This window comes from Scylla paramamosain, chromosome 3 (assembly GCF_035594125.1).
Source record: "Scylla paramamosain isolate STU-SP2022 chromosome 3, ASM3559412v1, whole genome shotgun sequence".
Classification (NCBI taxonomy): Eukaryota; Metazoa; Arthropoda; class Malacostraca; order Decapoda; family Portunidae; genus Scylla; species Scylla paramamosain.
In genome coordinates, this window is record NC_087153.1 from 19,119,844 (window position 1) to 19,143,226 (window position 23,383).

Sequence of the window (23,383 nt, forward strand, 5' to 3'; positions counted from 1 at the left end):
TCATTCAATACATTTTTTCTGAATAAATAATTTCTGAGCTGGAGATATTGTGGAGTGGCCATTTTGGCTGAGGGAGTGTCTGCCATAAGCCGCTAAAATAGAGTGGACTGCTGTCCAGGAACAGATTAATCAATCAATCCATTCTACATTGATTCCTACAGGTAAGATAGTTTGTTTCTGAACATTTTGGATTTTGAACAGCATTCAGGAATGAATTAAGTTTGAAAACTTACACACACACACACACACACACACACACACACACACACACACACACACACACACACACAGAGTTGAATGCAAACTCAATCAATGCACAGAAGTATATTCATATATTATGTAAATATTTCATAAAGTGGAAAATGCAAATAAAAAAAATAAAGGTAATTATAATATGATGTGAGAGAGAGAGAGAGAGAGAGAGAGAGAGAGAGAGAGAGAGAGAGAGAGAGAGAGAGAGAGAGAGAGAGAGAGAGAGAGAGAGAGAGAGAGAGAGAGAGAGAGAGAGAGAGAGAGAGAGTGTATGTGTGTATCAGAATATTCTAGGGAAACCATTCATTTCTTTGCTCAGTTGAGCAAAGAACACTGGGACTGGATATGTGTACATTTCTCCTAGTTAGATTTGTAAATTATTTTCAAGAACTTTGTACTTTTGCAAAAATATGAGAGAGAGAGAGAGAGAGAGAGAGAGAGAGAGAGAGAGAGAGAGAGAGAGAGAGAGAGAGAGAGAGAGAGAGAGAGAGAGAGAGAGAGAGAGGAGAGAGAGAGAGAGAGAGAAATTAATAAATAGACAATGAAAAAAGGCAACTGTATGAAAAAAAAACACACACACAAAAAAAATACAATAAATTAATAAAACAAAAATAAAATACCAATAAAAATTAACACATTCTATTTGTGAACCATAAACCAAACTTGCACTATTAGCCAGCTGTCTGAGGTTAAGTTAGGCTGGTTTGCATGTCAGCTGTCTTGCTTTACTTATCTCTCATCTTATGTGTGTGTGTGTGATGCTCCAACACCCTTGCTCCACACCACAAGCATCACCATAGGAGCTAAGGGGTATGTGGAGAGCCCAAGCCGGAGGGAGACAGTGGGGTGGGGGGCCAAGGCTGGTGTGGTCACGTGGCACTGCGGCGGCGCACCAGGTACTTGCCGTGGGCCAGCTGTGCCAGAGTGATCTTTAGGCGGATGCTGTCTGGCACCTTCTTCACCATGATCTGTGGTAATGATGGGGAAAATAAGAGAAGCTGCAGGAAGCCATCAGGCCAACATGTGGCAGCCTCTGCAGAACTTGCTAACTGAATGATTAACTAACACACTACAAGAATAATGGTGATAGGAGCATTAAAAATTAAGGGAAACTGTCTGGCACCTTCTTCACCATGATGTGATAACATCAGAAGATGCTTAAAAAAAAAAAGAATAAATAAAAAAATAAATAAATAAAGAAATAAATAAAGAAAGAAAAAAAAGAATAAATAAATAAATAAAAATAAATAAATAAATAATTAGATAAATAAAAATGAAATAAATAAAATGAAATAAAATAAAATAAATAAACAAAAAAAAAAAAAAAAATAAATAACTGAATAAAAATGTCATGAAAAATGGACATTCCCAAAATGGAAGAAAGGAGAAGAGACAAGAGATAATAAAACATTCCCCTTCTTGATCACACTCACACATCTGATAAACCATAACAGCACAGATGAAGGCATCATACAGGCACTAAGGGAATGCATCAATAGATCACACAGGCACTAAAAGAATGCATCAATACATCACACAGGCACGAAATGGACTACCAGTGCCACTCACCATGTCACCACTGGCCACTGTCAGGATGGCGTTGAAGCGAGTGCCATCCTTGCATTCAATCATCACTGCCTGGCCTTTGTGGAACCTGAAAGGAATGGAAACATGACTAAGACTGCCACAACACTTTCTGCCATCTCTCACCCCTATTCTGTCCACCTCTCTAATGCAAGAGTTAACCAGTATTCTCAATCATTCTTCACCTGTTCTGATATGCTCCTGAACTCCATGCCTGCTTCTGTACTTCTTCCTTCCTATGATTTGAACTCTTCCAAGAGGGAGGTTTCAACATACATATTCTCCAATTTTAATGATCCTTTTGATCTTTCTTTAGGGACTGGCACTTCAGTGAGACTTGTCTTTTTTTTTTTTTCATTTTTTTTTGTTGCCCTTGGCCAGTGTTCCTCTTTTATGTGTGTGTGTGTGTGTGTGTGTGTGTGTGTGTGTGTGTGTGTGTGTGTGTGTGTGTGTGTGTGTGTGTGTGTGTGTGTGTGTGTGTGTGTGTGTGTGTGTGTGTGTGTGTGTGTGTGTGTGTGTGTGTGTGTGTGTGTGTGTGTGTGTGTGTGTGTGTGTGTGTGTGTGTGTGTGTGTGTGTGTGTGTGTGTGTGTGTGTGTGTGTGTGTGTGTGTGTGTGTGTGTGTGTGTGTGTGTGTGTGTGTGTGTGTGTGTGTGTGTGTGTGTGTGTGTGTGTGTGTGTGTGTGTGTGTGTGTGTGTGTGTGTGTGTGTGTGTGTGTGTGTGTGTGTGTGTGTGTGTGTGTGTGTGTGTGTGTGTGTGTGTGTGTGTGTGTGTGTGTGTGTGTGTGTGTGTGTGTGTGTGTGTGTGTGTGTGTGTGTGTGTGTGTGTGTGTGTGTGTGTGTGTGTGTGTGTGTGTGTGTGTGTGTGTGTGTGTGTGTGTGTGTGTGTGTGTGTGTGTGTGTGTGTGTGTGTGTGTGTGTGTGTGTGTGTGTGTGTGTGTGTGTGTGTGTGTGTGTGTGTGTGTGTGTGTGTGTGTGTGTGTGTGTGTGTGTGTGTGTGTGTGTGTGTGTGTGTGTGTGTGTGTGTGTGTGTGTGTGTGTGTGTGTGTGTGTGTGTGTGTGTGTGTGTGTGTGTGTGTGTGTGTGTGTGTGTGTGTGTGTGTGTGTGTGTGTGTGTGTGTGTGTGTGTGTGTGTGTGTGTGTGTGTGTGTGTGTGTGTGTGTGTGTGTGTGTGTGTGTGTGTGTGTGTGTGTGTGTGTGTGTGAGTGTGTGTGTGTGTGTGTGTGTGTGTGTGTGTGTGTGTGTGTGTGTGTGTGTGTGTGTGTGTGTGTGTGTGTGTGTGTGTGTGTGTGTGTGTGTGTGTGTGTGTGTGTGTGTGTGTGTGTGTGTGTGTGTGTGTGTGTGTGTGTGTGTGTGTGTGTGTGTGTGTGTGTGTGTGTGTGTGTGTGTGTGTGTGTGTGTGTGTGTGTGTGTGTGTGTGTGTGTGTGTGTGTGTGTGTGTGTGTGTGTGTGTGTGTGTGTGTGTGTGTGTGTGTGTGTGTGTGTGTGTGTGTGTGTGTGTGTGTGTGTGTGTGTGTGTGTGTGTGTGTGTGTGTGTGTGTGTGTGTGTGTGTGTGTGTGTGTGTGTGTGTGTGTGTGTGTGTGTGTGTGTGTGTGTGTGTGTGTGTGTGTGTGTGTGTGTGTGTGTGTGTGTGTGTGTGTGTGTGTGTGTGTGTGTGTGTGTGTGTGTGTGTGTGTGTGTGTGTGTGTGTGTGTGTGTGTGTGTGTGTGTGTGTGTGTGTGTGTGTGTGTGTGTGTGTGTGTGTGTGTGTGTGTGTGTGTGTGTGTGTGTGTGTGTGTGTGTGTGTGTGTGTGTGTGTGTGTGTGTGTGTGTGTGTGTGTGTGTGTGTGTGTGTGTGTGTGTGTGTGTGTGTGTGTGTGTGTGTGTGTGTGTGTGTGTGTGTGTGTGTGTGTGTGTGTGTGTGTGTGTGTGTGTGTGTGTGTGTGTGTGTGTGTGTGTGTGTGTGTGTGTGTGTGTGTGTGTGTGTGTGTGTGTGTGTGTGTGTGTGTGTGTGTGTGTGTGTGTGTGTGTGTGTGTGTGTGTGTGTGTGTGTGTGTGTGTGTGTGTGTGTGTGTGTGTGTGTGTGTGTGTGTGTGTGTGTGTGTGTGTGTGTGTGTGTGTGTGTGTGTGTGTGTGTGTGTGTGTGTGTGTGTGTGTGTGTGTGTGTGTGTGTGTGTGTGTGTGTGTGTGTGTGTGTGTGTGTGTGTGTGTGTGTGTGTGTGTGTGTGTGTGTGTGTGTGTGTGTGTGTGTGTGTGTGTGTGTGTGTGTGTGTGTGTATATATATATATATATATATATATATATATATATATATATATATATATATATATGAGTCTGCCCATACAATTAATCTATATGTACAATCACATCATTATTTCATTTAATATATTTATTTTCCCTTACAGGATTGGATGGCTCCTGAGCCTGTCCCATCTTTCATGACCTAAGGTTATCTCTTCTCTAATATCCATACTTCTTGTGCCCTCCTCCACACATAACATAATAGTTTTCCTTTCTTCATTAACATCCATCCTTCTTGTGCCCTTCTCCATACATAACATAATAACTCTCCTTTCTTCATTAATATCCATCCTTCTTGTGTCCTTCTCCACACATAACATAATCATAAGTTTTCCTTATCTTGCCTCCTCACCAAGATGGTCCCCAACAGAACAATAACATACTTTACCACAGAACACAAATAGATTTCCTATGGAAAGCAACATAAATATCAAGCTATTTACTTCACCCTGTAAGAATCTCACTGCCAACAAGTATCATATGGAGCTGCTTTAGGACTGATCCCACTGTTGATCACATGACACTATATAAAGATATAGGTAAAAAATTATGTATTCCTAAATTTCTGATAAATACTAACACTATTGTGTGTGTATATATCTTTAAATCAAGACAATTCATCAACTCACCACTTTTTGTCAAAATACAGCTTCCCATTCTCAATCTTTGGCTCATTGGCAATGGCATCCGCTGGTGACGGCATCGTGGTGCCTGCCAGACAACAGACAAGGTACTATATTTGCCGGTGTATTAGAAGCACCTCTGCATAAAATGCATCATATTTTACAAGGCTGTTTTGTGGAAAAAGGTTTATTATGTTTCATCATAAATTCACTGAAAAAAATTTATTGTGTGTGTGTGTGTGTGTGTGTGTGTGTGTGTGTGTGTGTGTGTGTGTGTGTGTGTGTGTGTGTTTTATGCATGAGAGCCACTAGACAAGGGCAAGAAAAATGAAAAAAGAAAGGCCTATTTAATGCCAGTTCCTGTAGAGATGTCAGATAGAATTATAAAAAAAACAAAGGATAAGTGTCTTGAAACAAAGGATAAATGTCTTGAAAAAGTTCAAGTCATAGGAAGGAAGAAATACAGAAGCAGGCAGGGAGTTCCAGATTTTACCAGAGAAAGGGATGAATGACTGAGAATACTGGTTAACTCTTGAATCAGAGAGGTGGACAGAATAGGGATGAGGGAGAGAAGAAAGTCTTGTGCAGCAAGGCCAAGGAGAGGCATGCAGTTAGCAATACCAGAAGAGCAGTTAGTGTGAAAATACCGGTAGAAGATAGCAAGAGATGCAACTTTTTTTTTTTGTAGCGATGAGAGAATTCAGCTGAAGACAGTCAGTTAAAGGAAAGGAATTGATAAAATGAAAAGCTTTTGATTCCACCCAGTCTAAACTAGCAGCATGAGTGGAACCCCCCATACACATGAAGCAAACTCCATACATGGCCAGATAAGGTCCCTGTACAGAGTTGGCAGGTGGAGGGGGTGAGAAAAACTGGCAGAGATGACAAAACACCTAACTTCATAGAAGCTGTTTTAGCTAAAGATGAGATGTAAAGTTTCCAGTTTAGATTATAAGTAAAGGGCAGACTGAAGATGTTTAGTATAGAAGAGGGGGCCAGCTGAGTTCCACAAAGAGGAAGGGATGGTTGTCTGGAAGATTGTGTCGAGTTGATGGATGGAGTTGCAAGTCTCTCTCTCTTATACTGTAGTTAGTGCAGAGTATTGTAGTCAAAACCAAACATGAAGCTAAATCAAAAGCCATCCTTGGTTCTGGAAAGTTAAAAGTTCATTCTTCTCCCTTCAATTCTCTCTCACTCACTCTTTTCTTCTTCTACGAGTATATTGTTGCAAGTCTCTTTTTAATATCCAGCATAATTAGAGCAGAGAAGAGTAGTCAAACCAAACATGAAGGTAAATCAAAAGCCAACCTTGATTCTAGAAAAAACAGCTCATTTTTCTCCTTCCAACTTTCCATCACTTACTCTTCTTCATGTTGAGCAGTTTACTCTTGTTGATTAGCTTGAGGTCATCATCCATCTCCCTCTCGTCCAGCAGCAGCTGCAATGTGGTGGAGACTGGCTTGCGGCGCTTCTCAATGATTGGTGCCGGCTCATTGCCACGGCGACGCAGCTTCCGAGTCGACACTGGCTTGTACTGCAATGGAAGAACTGTGACGATGAGGTGAGAATCCCAGAGAACCACCAATACAACTCCTGCTTCTCAATGAGGCAAGACTCCCTGAGAAAAGCACCAACACAACTCCTGCTTCTTGACTTACTGCAGGAGAAGGAATGAGTAACAGATTCTAGTGGTACATAAGGACCATTTCACCTTCACTGAGTCTCCTGCTAACTCCACTACAATGAAGAAAGGATAAGAATAGCAAGCACAAGTATAAATCCTTATTCTCGATTTAATGCAGGGGGTGGCATGGAGAGTACCTACAGATTCTAGCATTACATAAGGACCAGCTCACCTCCATTGAGTCTCCTGTTAGCTCCAGTGTGTATCTTTCCTGCTCAATTATCTTCTTCTTCTCCTCCAGTTCAATGAGTAGATTCTCCTTCAGCTCCTTCTTCTTCTCCTCAAACTCCCGAGCAGCCAAGCGCTTCTCAGCTGCGTAGTCTCGCTCCACCCACTCTTCTTCAATGTCCTTCCATAGGTCATTAAGACGTAGCCTGCTCACCAGAGAGAGAGAGAGAGAGAGAGAGAGAGAGAGAGAGAGAGAGAGAGAGAGAGAGAGAGAGAGAGAGAGAGAGAGAGAGAGAGAGAGAGAGAGAGAGAGAGAGAGAGAGAGAGAGAGAGAGAGAGAGAGAGAGAGAGAGAGAGAGAGAGAGAGAGAGAGAGAGAGAGAGAGAGAGAGAGAGAGAGAGAGAGAGAGAGAGAGAGAGAGAGAGAGAGAGAGAGAGAGAGAGAGAGAGAGAGAGAGAGAGAGAGAGAGAGAGAGAGAGAGAGAGAGAGAGAGAGAGAGAGAGAGAGAGAGAGAGAGAGAGAGAGAGAGAGAGAGAGAGAGAGAGAGAGAGAGAGAGAGAGAGAGAGAGAGAGAGAGAGAGAGAGAGAGAGAGAGAGAGAGAGAGAGAGAGAGAGAGAGAGAGAGAGAGAGAGAGAGAGAGAGAGAGAGAGAGAGAGAGAGAGTCATTAAAAATTTCCTGCTTGACCCCACAAGTATGGTTATATAATGCCATAGAAATACTAGTAATGTTAAAATAAAAAGGAAAAAGTAACAAAAATAAAATGAAGTCCCCCCCCAAAAAAAAAAATAAAAAATAAAAATAACCCTTAACTAAAGAGAGGATGGGATCTACAGATGACCTGAATTTTGTGGGCTTAATTTCCAGTTTCCACACAAATTTTTGGGCCAGTGAACATTCTTCTCTCATAACGATGTCTCCCTCTGAGACTCAGTGTCCTGCAAACCATAGTGATGGCTACAGGGGAAAAATAATAATTTCTCTTCCTCTGATTCCTTGGACAAGGATAAGCGGCCAGTGACTTCCACTGCACATAAGGGCAAATTTGCTCCAAAACAACCTCTTAGTGAAAATACTATAGGGAGAGAGTTACAAGTTACTTTCTCAAGTCTCAGAAGTGGTTTTACCAGAGAAAAAATAAAACACTAGTTAAAACACTAGGCCTGAAATCATTGTGAAGTCTTTTAAGAAGTGTGGCACTAGCAATGCACAGATGGCACAGAAGATGATGCATTATTTGAAGTCAGTGATTCCAGCAGTAGTGACAAAGATGATAAAAGACTTTTTTGGGTTTGAGGATGATGAAGATTTTTCTGGTTATGAAGATGATTAAAGTGTTTCCCCATTTTCTTACTGTGTTTTGGTTTATGTTCAAGTATAGTGACAGATTGTTTAAAAAAAATGGATTCTGCTTTGTTTATTGCTTTATTTTTATTTATTTATTTATTTTTTATATGGGAAGGACACTGGCCAAGGGCAACAAAAATCCAATAAAAAAATATGCCCACTGAAATGCCAGTCCCATAAAAGGGTCAAAGCAGTGGTCAAAAATTGATGAATAAGTGTCTTGAAACCTCCCTCTTGAAGGAATTCAAGTCATAGGAAGGTGGAAATACAGAAGCAGGCAGGGAGTTCCAGAGTTTACCAGAGAAAGGGATGAATGATTGAGAATACTGGTTAACTCTTGCATTAGAGAAGCGGACAGAATAGGGGTGAGAAAGAAGAAAGTTTTGTGCAGCGAGGCCACGGAAGGAGGGGAAGCATGCAGTTAGCAAGATCAGAAGAGCAGTTAGCATGAAAATAGTGGAAGAAGACAGCTAGATATGCATCATTGTGGTGGTGAGAGGCTGAAGACAGTCAGTTAGAGGCGAGGAGTTGATGAGACAAAAAGCTTTTGATTCCACCCTGTCTAGAAGAGCAGTATGAGTGGAACCCCCCCAGACATGTGAAGCATACTCCATACATGGACCGATAAGGCCCTTGTACAGAGTTAGCAGCAGGGGGGGTGAGAAAAACTGGCGGAGATGTCTCAGAACGCCTAACTTCATAGAAGCTGTTTTAGCTAGAGATGAGATGTGAATTTTCCAGTTCAGATTATAAGTAAAGGACAGACTGAGGATGTTCAGTGTAGAAGAGGGGGACAGTTGAGTGTCATTGAAGAAGAGGGGATAGTTGTCTGGAAGGTTGTGTTGAGTTGATAGATGGAGGAATTGAGTTTTTGAGGCACTGAACAATACCAAGTTTGCTCTGCCCCAATCAGATATTTTAGAAAGATCAGAAGTCAAGTGTTCTGTGACTTCCCTGTGTGATATGTTTACCTCCTGAAGGGTTGGACGTCTATGAAAAGATGTGGAAAAGTCCAGGGTGGTATCATCAGCGTAGGAGTGGATAGGACAAGAAGTTTGGTTTAGAAGATCATTAATGAATAATAAGAGAGTGGGTGACAGGACAGAACCCTGAGGAACACCACTGTTAATAGATTTAGGAGAAGAACAGTGACCGTCTACCACAGCAGCAATAGAACGGTCAGAAAGGAAACTTGAGATGAAGTTACAGAGAGAAGGATAGAAACCGTAGGAGGGTAGTTTGGAAATCAAAGCTTTGTGCCAGACTCTATCAAAAGCTTTTGATATGTCCAAGACAACAGCAAAAGTTTCACCAAAATCTCTAAAAGAGGATGACCAAGACTCAGTAAGGAAAGCCAGAAGATCACCAGTAGAGCGGCCTTGACGGAACCCATACTGGCGATCAGATAGAAGGTTGTGAAGTTATAGATGTTTAAGAATCTTCCTGTTGAGGATATATTAAAAAACTTTAGATAGGCAGGAAATTAAAGCAATAGGACGGTAGTTTGAGGGATTAGAACGATCACCCTTTTTAGGAACAGGTTGAATGTAGGCAAACTTCCAGCAAGAAGGAAAGGTAGATGTTGACAGACAGAGCTGAAAGAGTTTGACTAGGCAAGGTGCAAGCACAGAGGCACAGCTTCGGAGAATAATAGGAGGGACCCCATCAGGTCCATAAGCCTTCTGAGGGTTTAGGTCAGCGAGGGCACGGAAAATATCATTGCGAAGAATTTTAATACGTGGCTTGAAGTAGTCAGAGGGTGGAGGAGAGGGAGGAACAAGCCCAGAATCGTCCAAGGTAGTGTTTTTAGCAAAGGTTTGAGCGAAGAGTTCAGCTTTAGAAATAGATGTGATAGCAGTGGTGCCATCTGGTTGAAATAGAGGAGGGAAAGAAGAAGCAAAGTTATTGGAGATATTTTTGGCTAGATGCCAGAAATCACGAGGGGAGTTAGATCTTGAAAGGTTTTGACATTTTCTGTTAATGAAGGAGTTTTTGGCTAGTTGGGGAACAGACTTGGCACGGTTCTGGGGAAGAAATATAAAGTGCATGAGATTCTGGTGATGGAAGGCTTAAGTACCTTTTGTGGGCCACCTCTCTATCATGTATAGCACGAGAACAAGCTGTGTTAAACCAAGGTTTCGAAGGTTTAGGACAAGAAAAAGAGTGAGGAATGTATGCCTCCATGCCAGACACTATCACCTCTGTTATGCGCTCAGCACACAAAGATGGGTCTCTGACACGGAAGCAGTAGTCATTCCAAGGAAAATCAGCAAAATACCTCCTCAGGTCCCCCCAACTAGCAGAGGCAAAATGCCAGAGGCACCTTTGCTTAGGGGGATCCTGAGGAGGGATTGGTGGGATAGGATAAGATAAAGATATGAGATTGTGATCGGAGGAGCCCAACGGAGAAGAAAGGGTGACAGCATAAGCAGAAAGATTAGAGGTCGGGAAAAGGTCAAGAATGTTGGGCGTATCTCCAAGACAGGTCAGGAATACGAGTAGGGTGTTGCACCAATTGCTCTAGGTCATGAAGGATAGCAAAGTTGTAGGCTAGTTCACCAGGATGGTCAGTGAAGGAAGAGGAAAGCCAAAGCTGGTGGTGAACATTGAAGTCTCCAAGAATGGAGATCTCTGCAAAAGGGAAGAGGATCAGAATGTGCTCCACTTTGGAAGTTAAGTAGTCAAAGAATTTCTTATAGTCAGAGGAGTTTGGTGAGAAGTATACAGCAAAGATAAATTTAGTATGAGAGTGACTCTGTAGTCGTAGCCAGATGGTGGAAAACTCGGAAGATTCAAGAGCGTGGGCACGAGAACAGGTTAAGTCATTGTGCACATAAACGCAGCATCTAGCTTTGGATCGAAAATGAGGATAGAGAAAGTAGGAGGGAACAGAAAAAAGGCTACTGTCAGTTGCCTCAGACACCTGAGTTTCAGTGAGGAAAAGAAGATGAGGTTTAGAAGAGGAGAGGTGGTGTTCTACAGATTGAAAATTAGATCTTAGACCGCAAATGTTGCAGAAGTTAATTTTAGGTTTTAATGTTTTATTACTATAGTGATTGCTTTGTATGTCTGTGGTACCAGCTTGTTTTTAGGCTACACAATAATGTTTTCTGCTATAGCTAAGATGTTTTTGCAATGTTTCCTGCTTTAGTTATTTTGTTTTTTTTGTTTCATTTGCAATGTTTTACAATTACAATACTATTGAGATGTTTTGCTTATGCCTGCTGCTTGTCTGTACTGCCAACTTGCTTTTATACAGCAATGTTTTGTGCTTGAATAATGTGCTGCTAAACTACTTTCAACAATATATGCTTAAATATACAAAAAATCTTTTTTTTTCCCAAATCTGACCTGCTGAAATGGTGGTGCGTCTTATATGTCTGCGTCCTATATGCCATCACATACGGTACATTTTTTTTCTTGTGTGTTATAAGTGACACAACAATACTATTTTCCTTAGTGTGAAAGAACAAAAAGTGAAAAGTGAGTGAACACTAAGTGGGTGTAGAAACTGGTGAAAGAGACAGCATCACTAACTTCCTCCGTCTCTCTCTGCATGTACAACATGCAATGAGGCTCTTCCTTGTCAGGCTGGAAGAGGAAACTGTTCCTCAAACTTTTTTTGTCTTTTTTTTTAATTACTGTTTTTCTACAACCATCTCCCACCTACAATGACCTTGACTGAGTGACTGAGTGTGAGCAGAGGGGCATTTAAATGGGTATTAAAATGATACCTAAACATGGATGATGAATTATGGTGCACTCATTGTGAAGTACTAGACCATGATGTGTTTTTTTTTTTTTTCGGATTTTCAATTCATTCGGTCCCCTTCATGTTCAAGTGAGCAGCAGGAAATAATGAAATAAAGAAATACAGCTCTGAGTGATGACCAAGTGAAGACCTGATCTGTTTATAATAAAGCACTGAAGAGAAAGAAGAGAAAGACAAGGCTAAGCTTTCTAGCATTGTACAGTAACTTCTGCTAATACAATATAACCACAAAACAGATTGCATAAAAGGTGACAGAAACAGGAGAAAGAGGGAGAGGAGAGCTGGTAAGAACAAGGAGAAGGAAGGATAAGAGAGCTGATAAGAACAAGAGGGAAGGAAACAAAAAGGTACTAAGAACAAGGAGAAGGAAGGAGACAAACCAAGGAGGGTATCGTTTCATGTTTACCTTTCCTTGTATGCTGCATCAATCTTTTTCAGCTTTTTGTTGTACTCTGGATGTGAGTTGTCACGCAGCTGTTGCAGCTGCTTCTTGAGCTGAGCGAGCTTGTCTTGGTACATTCTGTGAGTGGAAAATAAATGCTAAACAAAGAAGTGCTGTGTGTGTGTGTGTGTGTGTGTGTGTGTGTGTGTGTGTGTGTGTGTGTGTGTGTGTGTGTGTGTGTGTGTGTGTGTGTGTGTGTCCACCAGGGCTCTCCCACATCTTGTCTTTTATTCATCATATATGTTAATGATTTAATTAAGCTTATCAAAGATAACTGTAATGATGATGACTTCTTGAAATGGTTACATGTATTGATTCTAATGGATGATACTGTTCTGTTGTCAACTTCCAGAGAAAGAATGATTAAAAAAATTCTCTTATGAACAAGTTTTGTGATGATTACGGAATGAAAGTCAATGAGTCAAAAACTATTTTTTTTTTGTGATAAACGGCATGATTGAGGGCAAAGAAATTGTATGCATAGATGATCTGACGGTGGAGCCGTGTATCCAGTACATGTACCTAGGGTCACCCTTCACTGCTGTCATCGTTGAAGATCCACGCCACTGCTAAAATGGCTCATGTCACGAAATTTATATAGTTTCTAAAGAAAAATAATGATGTTCCATTTTGTGTCAAAAAATGAGTGTTTGAAGCCTGTGTAATGTCAGCTATCTTGTATGGGTGTGAGTCCTGGCTGGACGCTGACCTGAGACCGGTGATGAAATTACACAATTGGGCATTAAAGTATTTATTGGGTGTACGATTATCCACATGTAACGATGTATGTTATACCGAGTCTGGTTGTCCCCCATTGCCCTCTATAGTAAAGAGTAGACAGTGAAACTTCTTTAGTAAGATGTGGAACAAAAGGGCAGCAATGGAGGATGACCCATTTATTCTGTCTGTAAAAATTGTTATGGAAAGTCACTATAAGACACGTACTTATATCAGTGATTTGTTGTATGCCAACACTGACGACATATGTGTGGGAGTTAATGAGATGAAGGCAAAACTCCTTGATTCAACCTCTTCCAGATGAACTGTATATAAAGACCTAAACCCTAGTTTGTCAGTTCATTCTGTGTATAATACAAAATGTAACGTCAGTGAGCACCATCAAGTTGCCTTCACTCAGTTCCGTGTGTCAGCACACTCACTGGCGAATGAAGTTGGAAGGTGGTACAGATGGGGATGAGAAAGACTGACGTTAGATGATAGGATGTGTGTGTGGTCAGATACAAACAGAGGTGCATGTGACTCAATTTTGTACATTAACACAACAATTGAGAGCCAACTGTAATTTTTCTACTGTTGAAGAGCAGTTCTCAGATAAATATAGTGATGCTCTAACATGTGAGATAATATATAAGATCTTGGTAATATATCAATAGTTTTTTCAGCGTAAATTGTACTTTTACATAGTTAATTACGGGATATTTTAATTGTGGTTTAATTTGTTTTAATATATAGTTATTGTGTGCATTGATGTGAGTGTAATTAGGGTCTAGGATTAGTTTTATTTGAAATTCATATTTTAGAACAGTTTTATTTATGATTTAAATTTTAGGTTAAATTTGTTTAAGTTTTAAGTTAATGTTTTGGATGTTATTTCTTTTCTGTTTTGGTGTGTCTGTAAATTGTTTCAATTTGTCTGATGATTATCATCTTTTATAGGGAATTGTTAAAGTTTTTATTATTTATAAATTAGTGTTATTTTTGTTTTATGTTTCCTCATATATGCCTATAGAACTTTATAAATCTATGAAGAATGCACCACTGACTTTAACACCCATGAACTTAATATTAGCTGTTAAATGAAAAAGGAAAGGGATAAAAAAAACTAAATTATCTACATTAAACAGCTAATATTAGGTTCATAGGTGTTAAAGTCAGTGGTGCATTCTTCATAGATTTATAAAGTTCTATAGGCATATATGAGGAAACATTTGTCTTTGTTTGATGGATCAACCCTATGTATGTAAGTGTAAATTTGTATGGGATGTTCATAGTCAATAAATAATTTATCTATCTATCTATCTATCTATCTATCTATCTGTGTGTGTGTGTGTGTGTGTGTGTGCGTGTTTGACTTCGTAACATGACATATTTAATGAAGAATGAAACTGCAATAACTGATGTGACTTTGGCTCACTCCAGACTACAACACAGCTCATCCCATCACAGCAAACAGCAACTCAGTACTCACTGTTCCTTGATGCCTGTATACTCCTCCTTCCCTCTCGGCTCCCCTTCACTGCCAAGGTCAGTGTCTGCCAAAGTAAAAAGACTTGGTCACATGATCAATGGGTAAGTCTGGCAATTCAGTGGAGAATGCATGAAACTGATCCCATGCATTCCTCCTTCCCTCTCGGCTCCCCCTTGCTGCCTAGATCAGTGTCTGTCAAAGTATAAGGGCCTTGGGCAAGGATGGTGATTCAGTACAAGAATGCATGAAAACTGATCATGTACATGTGTGGGAATGAAGCACCATCCTTGCACCAATAGGCTCCTCAATGATATAAAACTCCAAATGAACCACACTTGTCAGCAAAACTGGTGAGAAGTGTGTTAGGTCCCCATACTCCCTTGCTAAGTGTGTGTCAAGGCTTTCACGTACAATCCTAACAATCACACACACATCTTGCTCATGCTAAACCACCACAATCCCTAAGCGATCACATGTCAAGGCCTTTACAATCATAACACACACACACACACACACACACACACACCCCTTGTTCATTATGCTTCAGGTGATTAGTGCTGAGTCATTAGAGAGCTTTAAAAGAAAATTAGACAAGTTTATGGATGAAGATGATTGGTGGAAATAGGTAAGTATCTTTCATACAATGAGTGTCATGTGTAGGCCTGATGGCTTCCTGCAGCTTTCCTTATTTTCTTATGTTGTTATAAGTACCTTGCCTCACACAGCACATCCCACACTCATGCAGAGACAAGGGACAGGATAGAGAGGGCTGAGGCCTGAATGTTGTGGAAAGCATCTAAAGGAAGAATAAAAAAGGAGAATAGCATGTGTGCACAATGTTTATTGGGCTAAATGTCTGGAAAGGAAAATGTCTATTGCACTTTTTTTGGGGAACAGGAATTAAATAATTTTTTTTTCCCTCCAATCTCTGTTCCCTTGGCCATCTTTGTATTCATATAACAAGAATGATCAAGTAAATAAACAAATAAATAAAATATCTCACAATTTCTCTCTCTCTCTCTCTCTCTCTCTCTCTCTCTCTCTCTCTCTCTCTCTCTCTCTCTCTCTCTCTCTCTCTCTCTCTCTCTTTCTCTCTTCCTCTTCTTCATCATCACCTTCCCAGTCAAAATATCTTATCATGGCCTGTATTCTGAAATACTCTGCTCTCCCAGCACAACTATTTTCAAAGGCCACAGAGATGATTAGCCAGGTTCTCAAGAGTATTTCTGCAGTTGATAAATGAAATCTTGTTAATCTGTCACTGCAACCCTAAAAATACCCTCAAAAACCCATGTCACTTCAACTACAGCCTTTTAAAATAGTGGAGGTGTTTTAAGAATGAGGTCCTATCTCCTCTCTCTACCTCCTCACCTTCATCACTCTCCCGGTCCTCATAGTCCCTTGAATCCTCAAGATCTGCATCATTATCATCTTCGTAGTCATAGCCGTCCTGAGCCAAATCCCCCGAGCCAGGTGATCTTGGTGATGCTAAGCCAGACATGACACTACCAACACCACCACCAGGTCACCATCAGCTGCACTACACACTGTAAACTTGAGTAGGGAGTCACCTGGTGCAGTGTAGGTATAGCTTCAGTTGGTGATTCACACCACACACCCTTGCTGAAAGAAAGGTTGGGTTACGTTAGGCTACAGGAGCATATACAGCTGGGTTTAACTGATCCGTTTGTCAGGAATTCCTGTGGCACCCAAAATCAGATTTACAGCCTTTAATTATAATTCTTTGTTGCCTGTCACATAACTGTGACCCCATCCAGACCAACACTTTCCCATCCATCCCATGCACCCTAACCTTTCTCTAGAGTCTTGGATGGGGTGCCTTGTTAAAAGCCTTACTAAAGTCCAGGTACAGGATGCCATAGGTATCTCCAGGTATTAACTATACTTGAGGAAGGCTGGCCCAGAAATAACACAAGGATACTCCTGTCAGACATGTAACCAGTTTTCTCTTATTTCATTATACATGAATGGCTATTTGGATGTGGCCACCATTTCTCTTATATTTTCTCACTTTCCTTCATTGTACATTTTCTGTTAGTACTCCTAGACATAAAAGAATATCCCACACCTTTCGAGCCCATAGAAATAAATATACAGTCTGTTAGTAATAAAACCACTGAAATACGAGTTAATTACTGAGAAGGCATTTAATGTCTTTGCTGTTTCAGAAACTTGGCTGAATGAATTTGATTGTGCAAAAATCCATGAAATGACCCCAACAACTCACACTTTCATGCATATTCCTAGGAGGAGGAGTAGGGATATTTATATTAAAAAAATATTCTCATTGCAGTTGCTGGCCTCTCCAAAATTCAACACATCTGAACATAATAGTAATAGAAAGCTAACGTTCATAGTTGTTTATAGACCACCAGAGACGAATTGAACTTCATTTATTGATGAATTTAGGACATACTTAGAGGGAATAGATGATGTGAATAGATGGACCTTTATTTGTGGATATTTTAATTTATAGGTTGATGATAATAAAGATCATTATAGCAAAGAATTTATTGAGATGATGGATTTTCAGCAATTCACAAACAAGGTTAGTCATGTAACTTCTTGTTCCAGCCATATGCTAGATTTAGTCTTCTGTAATACAGAACTAGACAAAATTTGACATCTTGTGGTGGAACCAAACTTTGCCATTTCTCCTTACCACAAACTAATTACATACAGTATCGATGTTTGCAAGGATTTAAAGATAAAAAAAACTAGAACTTTCAGAGGATATTAATAATTTTTGCTCACATACAGATGGTATCAAAATACAAAAGGGTGAATGTTTGAGTTGTATAGTCTTATTATATAATGGTACACTACAGAGTGAATATAATGACATGTGTCCAGTTATAGAGAAAGAGGTTACTGAGAAGGACAACACACCATGTTTCAACTCGGAGGTTCCTAATGCTATCAGAATTAGAAGGCGTAAGGAAAAGCTGTGGCATACTTTACGAATGGAGGAATCTAGGAGAGAGTATGTTAATGCAAGGAATGAGGTAAATAAACTAATAAGGAGAAGAAAATGTATGTACTGTAGACAAAATTACTGTAGCAGGGTCAGATGTGAGGAGACTGTATTCTCTTTTTGCCAACCTGACAGAGTATATGATAAAAAAAAAAGGTTTCCTGATAGATGTTCTGATACTGATTTAGCAAATGAATTTATGAAATATTTTGATGAGAAGATCTTAAATACTGTCAATAGTTTCCAAGATGTAAGACCTGTGGTCTGCCAAGAAAATCTGCCAGAAATCCCATACACTGGTTTGTGTTGTTTTAAGGAAATTAGTCTTGAAAAATTAGAAAAATTGTTGAAAACAGTTAAAATGACACATTGTGCTACTGATCACATCCCAGTGTCTGGGATTGCTAATGAGGAAGATTTCCCTAATCTTGTACAGCTGATCATGAAAATTGTAAATTTAAGTATAAATGAATGTGTTTCCACAAAGTGAAAAGTTGGCAATTGTCAAATCAACTTTGAAGTGCAATAAAGATCATCAGAGTTTGACTTCCTACAGGCCAGTTTCAAATCTGTCATATATGTCAAAAATTCTTGAGAATGTCATCCTTGATCAGTTAATAGAATATCTGGTGAATATCAATGTATAACCAGATAATCAGTCTGCTTATAGGTAACTGTACTCAACAGAAACATCATTGTGTAGTGTTACTAATGAATTGCTAGGATGGATAGATAAGGGCAAATGTGGTGTCTTATTGTTACTAGATTTAAGTGCTGCTTTTGATACAGTTGTACATGAGATATTATTGGAGGATTTGAGGGCTATAGGAGAGACACAAAGGGCACTATATTACCTGGAAAGCTATTTAGACAACAGAAGTTACTGTGTACAGGTTGGAAACACTTTCTCTGAACATGGTATGCCTAGAAGAAGGCACTGTACTGGGATCTGTGCTGTTTTGTATTTACACCACTGAACTTTCATTTCTATTGAGGGAACATGGAGTGGCCTTTAACCTTTTTTCTGATGATATTCAGTTTTATTTGTCTATCAATAATGTGCTGGACACTGAAACCCTGTTAACAAGGATTATGGTAGATCTTGAAAAAATGGGTGGATAGTAAACGACTGAAATTGAATGAAGATAAAACAGAATGTTTGATTATTGGTAAGATGGGTGTCTTGAGAGGGTTAAATGGTTTGCATGGTTTTAATATTAATGGAAATATTGTTAATATATCAGAGTAGGCAAAGGACTTAGGTCATATGAGTTTCAATGAACAAATAAATGGTATTGTAAAGGTGGCACGACTTAATTTACAAAATATTGCCTTCATAAAGAAATATTTAGATGTACATTCTGTTCAGAAGCTCATACATAACTATGTCATTAATTCTCTGTATTATAACTTGCCTAAGTATCAGCTGAAGAAAATGCAAATTATTGTGAACAAAGCATCTAGATTAATAATGAATTTGCCAGCATATGAGAGGATCACACCAGTTCTCACTGAACTACACTGGTTGCCAGTTAAGGCTAGAATCATATATAAAATTTGTGTTATGACATATGTGACAATGAAGACTGGGAAATCTGAGAACTTGAGTAAACTATTACAACCATTTGAATTACAGAAAGATATTGTAGAAAGACATGCTTCTGATAGCAATAGACTCTTAGAACCAAGGTGTAACACAGACACTGGTTCTAGAGCCTTTAAAAACTATGCTCCAAAACTATATAATAGACTCCCAAGTGCTGTTAAGAGCAGTGAAAATGTGGATCTGTTTAGAACATTAAAAACATTCTTGTTCAGTGATTGCTATGACATGGAGGACAAGTGTATTAGAGATAATTATGCATTATAATATTTTGTAGGGTGAACAATGTTAAAATGATAGGAGACATTATTGTGGTACTATGAGTAAGTCAGCAGGACTATTATTTACTATGAAGTGTCAGTGATTATTAATAGTCTTATGGAAGAAAACATATCGTGCTATTGTAAGTGGGTACTACTGAGTCAATATTACTGGTTTTATTGATTTCAACATCATAGTACTTACACTGTTAATATAATTACCATTATTACTGTGTGTGAACTTTGTTGTATTAGTATGTTTAAGTAAGCATCACTGTGTTATTCACAATATGAAGTGTTGTATCAGTATGTTTAAAAAAGTGTCACTGTGTTACTACAATATTATTACCTGGTCTTAGCTTTACACATCCTTAAGTTAATTATGCAATAGCAGAAATAACAAATATTATGCTATTTTTGTAAATCATTGGCGGCTCTGCAGAGCGCCACAAGTTGGTGGAGTGTAGCCTGATAAACCAAAATAAAGATAAAGATAAAAGATAAATATAAAATTGCCAGTAAATCAAGACAGAAAATGCACAAATACATAGAAAATTTGCTTACGAGTCACTCTTCCTTTTTGTTACAAACTGTTAGAGTGTCTTGAATTTTCTCTGTAATTATCCATTAGGTTTGTCCTTTTCTTTAAGTACAAGTAACTTCAACATTCACTTTACATGTGTACTGATTTGTGGTAATCATGTCAATGTCCTTCCACTGCTAGTTCACCACTACATCTCAGCCCTGTCAGCCACAGGCTTGACAAGACTCAAGCTGTGACTTACCTATGATGAATACCAAAGATCTATTATTTCATGTTAACTAATGACTCCCAAGAAAATCTACAATATTATTTTAGACTTTCATCAGACTCAATATGGCATTTCTTACCCTTCTCATCAGCTAGAGTTTCCCACTGAGTAATCTGAACCCAATATATACCCTCTATAATTTATTTATAATGCTGACAGCAAGTTTTAAAGATTTATCTGTTTTTGGGGTAAACAAGCTTGCTTGCTCCTGTGACAACGCTTGGAAGTGACACACACACACACACACACACACGCACACACACACGTGTGAGATGGATAGGCAGGTGCTGATCTTTCCCAGTCAAGGTAAGTTTGTTCATGCGTGCTCATGTCATATTTGTTGCGTAAGCACAAAACTAGTCATGGTGAATGGTTCTTTTGTTTGAGAATGCAGGTGCTGGCCAATTAAAAAATGAATAATTAATTTAGCCAATCATAGCATTTTATTTCATCCTGAGGAGGGAGAAGCGGCTCAATTTGAAATATTTGAATTAGTCTGAGGAAGATGTCTGTCTCTGGTGGGTGTTGCCTAGATTATTTCAATTGCATCATCAGATTTTACAAAGATTCTGAAAAATCTGTAGTTTCTTGGTGGACATGGTATTCAACCTAGTGTTGTGGAGTGCCCCAAAAGTCAGAGAGTGTAAATACAGGGAAGACAGTCAGAAAATCTGGAGGTGCAGAGGGAGACACAAAATCCCAAAAGTAAAAAAGCACCAGTACTGTGATTGTAGCACCAGTGACTGCAAGGGAACATTCCTTCAGAATGCATACACACTGGCATGGAAATTGCCTCTTTTGTTAAATACTGGCTGAGCCACCACCGGGACCACAGCACAGTGATTAGGTTTTTGAAAATATCATCGTGGACATCCAATGACTGGTGCTCATTCTGTAAGGGTCACGGACTTCTGGTTTACTCATCAAGAGAGTACTGGTGGTCCCAGCATCCTTTTAGAAATAAATGAGATGCTCACTGTGCAACACAAGTACAAGAGAGGATGTGTGTTCTCCCAAGTCTGCCTGTTCTTGGGAACAGAGCGCATCACAAAGAGGTATGCTGTGACAATGGTGGGCCCAGTGTGTGAGGCTGAGTGGCAAGGTAGACATGCTTCTCCCACTCATTGAGAAATATGTCCACCGTGGGATCTGTGATCGTGAATAATTAGCGGAGAATGTACAAGAAACTTACACAACTCGGGTATACCCACTGCACTGTTAATTACTCAGAAAACTTTGCAGACTCAGTGAATGGTGAAGCTCACAAAAACAATGAATGCCTTTGGAGAGAGGTGAAAGAGTGGGTGAAGTGCTCATAAATACAGAGCAGGCTTCTATACTAATATCTGGCCTGGTATTATTTTATTCATCAAGGTGCACCAAGATGATTTGATACAAGAAGTAAAGGGAAATATTGAGATAAGGCTAGCCTACTGTTTTCTGAAGAAAACTATTTTTTCTGGTAATTTTCTGCCTGTTTTTAATTAATCTGTATGTTGTTTTTCCTGCAAATCCTTAGTTTTTACTTTTTACCCCTCCTGACCCCTCACCAGAAACTAATGTTTTGCAGTAAAAACAAAAAGCAGATTAATACAAAACTGACTGAAATCTACCAGAAAAAAAAATAGTTTCATCCTCATAAGTAACACAAATCTAACACTCACTCATAATGTTCCCTCCAAGAGGACTAGCTGCCGTATGCCTGTGGCCACCAGCTGGCTGTCACCACCACCACCTAACACAATCTAACCAAACTAACTTAACCTAACTAAACTAATCTAACCTAACCAAACTAACATAACCTAACTAAACTAATCTAACGTAATTGGCAAGGCTAAGAAATGAGTATGAAGTCATTACCTTATTTACAGTAAAATCCCTCTCATCCGGCATTCGAGTATCTGGCACATTTTTCCACGAGCCTTAAAATCAATAAAAAATCAATGTGTACTCATAAAATCGATTAAATTATGATTAATTATGAGGACGGCACAATCCCTGAGTTCCAAAAACAGTTTAATGTTAAGGATGTGATATTCATGGCTTCACTTGCTTGGCTAGATGTTAAAAGGCAAACATTGATGAGATGTTGGCGCAAATTGTAGCCTTTGATGATGTGTGATGATGAGGATGATGAGGAGTTTGAAGGGTTTGTAGGTGGCATGAAAAATTCGGTGGTGAGTGAGCTGAGGGAAATGGGGGGAAATGTGCAACTTAAAGTGACAGATGAAGCGTTACAGGAATGGGTAGACGTGGACGAAAATCAGGCCGTAACATTCACTCTCACAGACGAGGAACTTATCAACGCTGTAGTAGATCATTTAGAGAAAATTAGTGATGATAGTGATGATGATGATGATGATAATGAGCCTAAAGTAACTTGGGAACAAGCTGTGAAACACATAGCTGGCTTTGTCAGATTTGCTGAGCAGTGCACATACATGTCAACCCGAGATGTTATGACCCTTCACTGCATTGAAAATGAGTTTTTGCTGCAAAGAAGAAGGAGCTGCAAACAAGGAGACATTAGAAACTATTTTAAAGTAGCTTGTAAGGGAAAAGAAGTAGGGCAAACAAGTACAGAATCTGATGATGTTGATGACCCAGAGGGTGTTGAATGAAAGGTGTGGGGAGCGAAAAAGTGTCACAAACACTCGTACATTTTCATATCTTTATTGTATGCTATACATGTTGGCTAATATTGAATAAAGCAAATAAGTGTATACGTACTTTATTTTTGTAACCCATCAACTTATTTATAAGAGGAAAGTATTAAAGAGAATGTTAGTACAGTAGTATTATGTGTTGGTGAGTGTGAGGTGGCAGCGCGGGTGGCGACGCACGGCACGGTGATCAGCTGATCTTTGTTATGGTAAGATGCGTGAGTGTAAGGTGGTGATTGTGGATATAATTTCACTTCTATTCAAGTATCCAGCATGCTTCAAGTATCCGGCATGTTGGCGGTCCCGTTGAAGCCGGATAAGAGGGATTTTACTGTATCTTCAAAAAATCTGGTGATGCACCGACAGACATCTTCCTCAGACTAATTCAAATATTTCAAATTGAGCTGCTTCTCTCTCCACAAGATGAAATAAAATGCTATGATTGGCTAAATTAATTCTGTATTTTTAATTGCCTAGTGGCTGCATTCTCAAATAAAAGAATCAATCACCATGACTAATTTCACGCTTGCCCAACAGATGTGACATACACATGCACGGACAAATACACCTTCACTGGGGGTAAATCAGTGCTGCCTATCCATCACATGTGAGGGTGTGTAACTTCCCAGCATTGTCATGGCACCCAATTTTCTAATTTTATTGAACCATCAGTAAGTTTGCAGAAGATAT

General features: G+C 39.6%; 1 protein-coding gene across 3 annotated transcripts in view; it reads right to left on the reverse strand.

Moving 5' to 3' along the window:
* Nucleotides 1-877: 877 nt before the first annotated feature.
* The window catches only part of LOC135092517 (sin3 histone deacetylase corepressor complex component SDS3-like), a 28,157-nt gene continuing 5,651 nt past the window's right edge, over nt 878-23,383 (reverse strand). The window contains exons 2-9 of one of the 3 annotated variants that reach the window (XM_063991096.1): nt 15,732-15,983; nt 14,361-14,424; nt 12,116-12,229; nt 6,596-6,797; nt 6,102-6,273; nt 4,746-4,827; nt 1,822-1,906; nt 878-1,220 (exon numbers count right to left, since the gene is read on the reverse strand). In XM_063991096.1, the coding sequence (XP_063847166.1) occupies nt 1,122-1,220; nt 1,822-1,906; nt 4,746-4,827; nt 6,102-6,273; nt 6,596-6,797; nt 12,116-12,229; nt 14,361-14,424; nt 15,732-15,861 (948 nt within the window). In that variant the 5' untranslated portion in view covers nt 15,862-15,983 and the 3' untranslated portion in view covers nt 878-1,121. Of the gene's footprint in view, nt 1,221-1,339; nt 1,391-1,821; nt 1,907-4,745; nt 4,828-6,101; nt 6,274-6,595; nt 6,798-12,115; nt 12,230-14,360; nt 14,425-15,731; nt 15,984-23,383 lie in introns of those variants that run through there. The other 2 variants (XM_063991105.1, XM_063991115.1) reach the window with 2 other exon arrangements.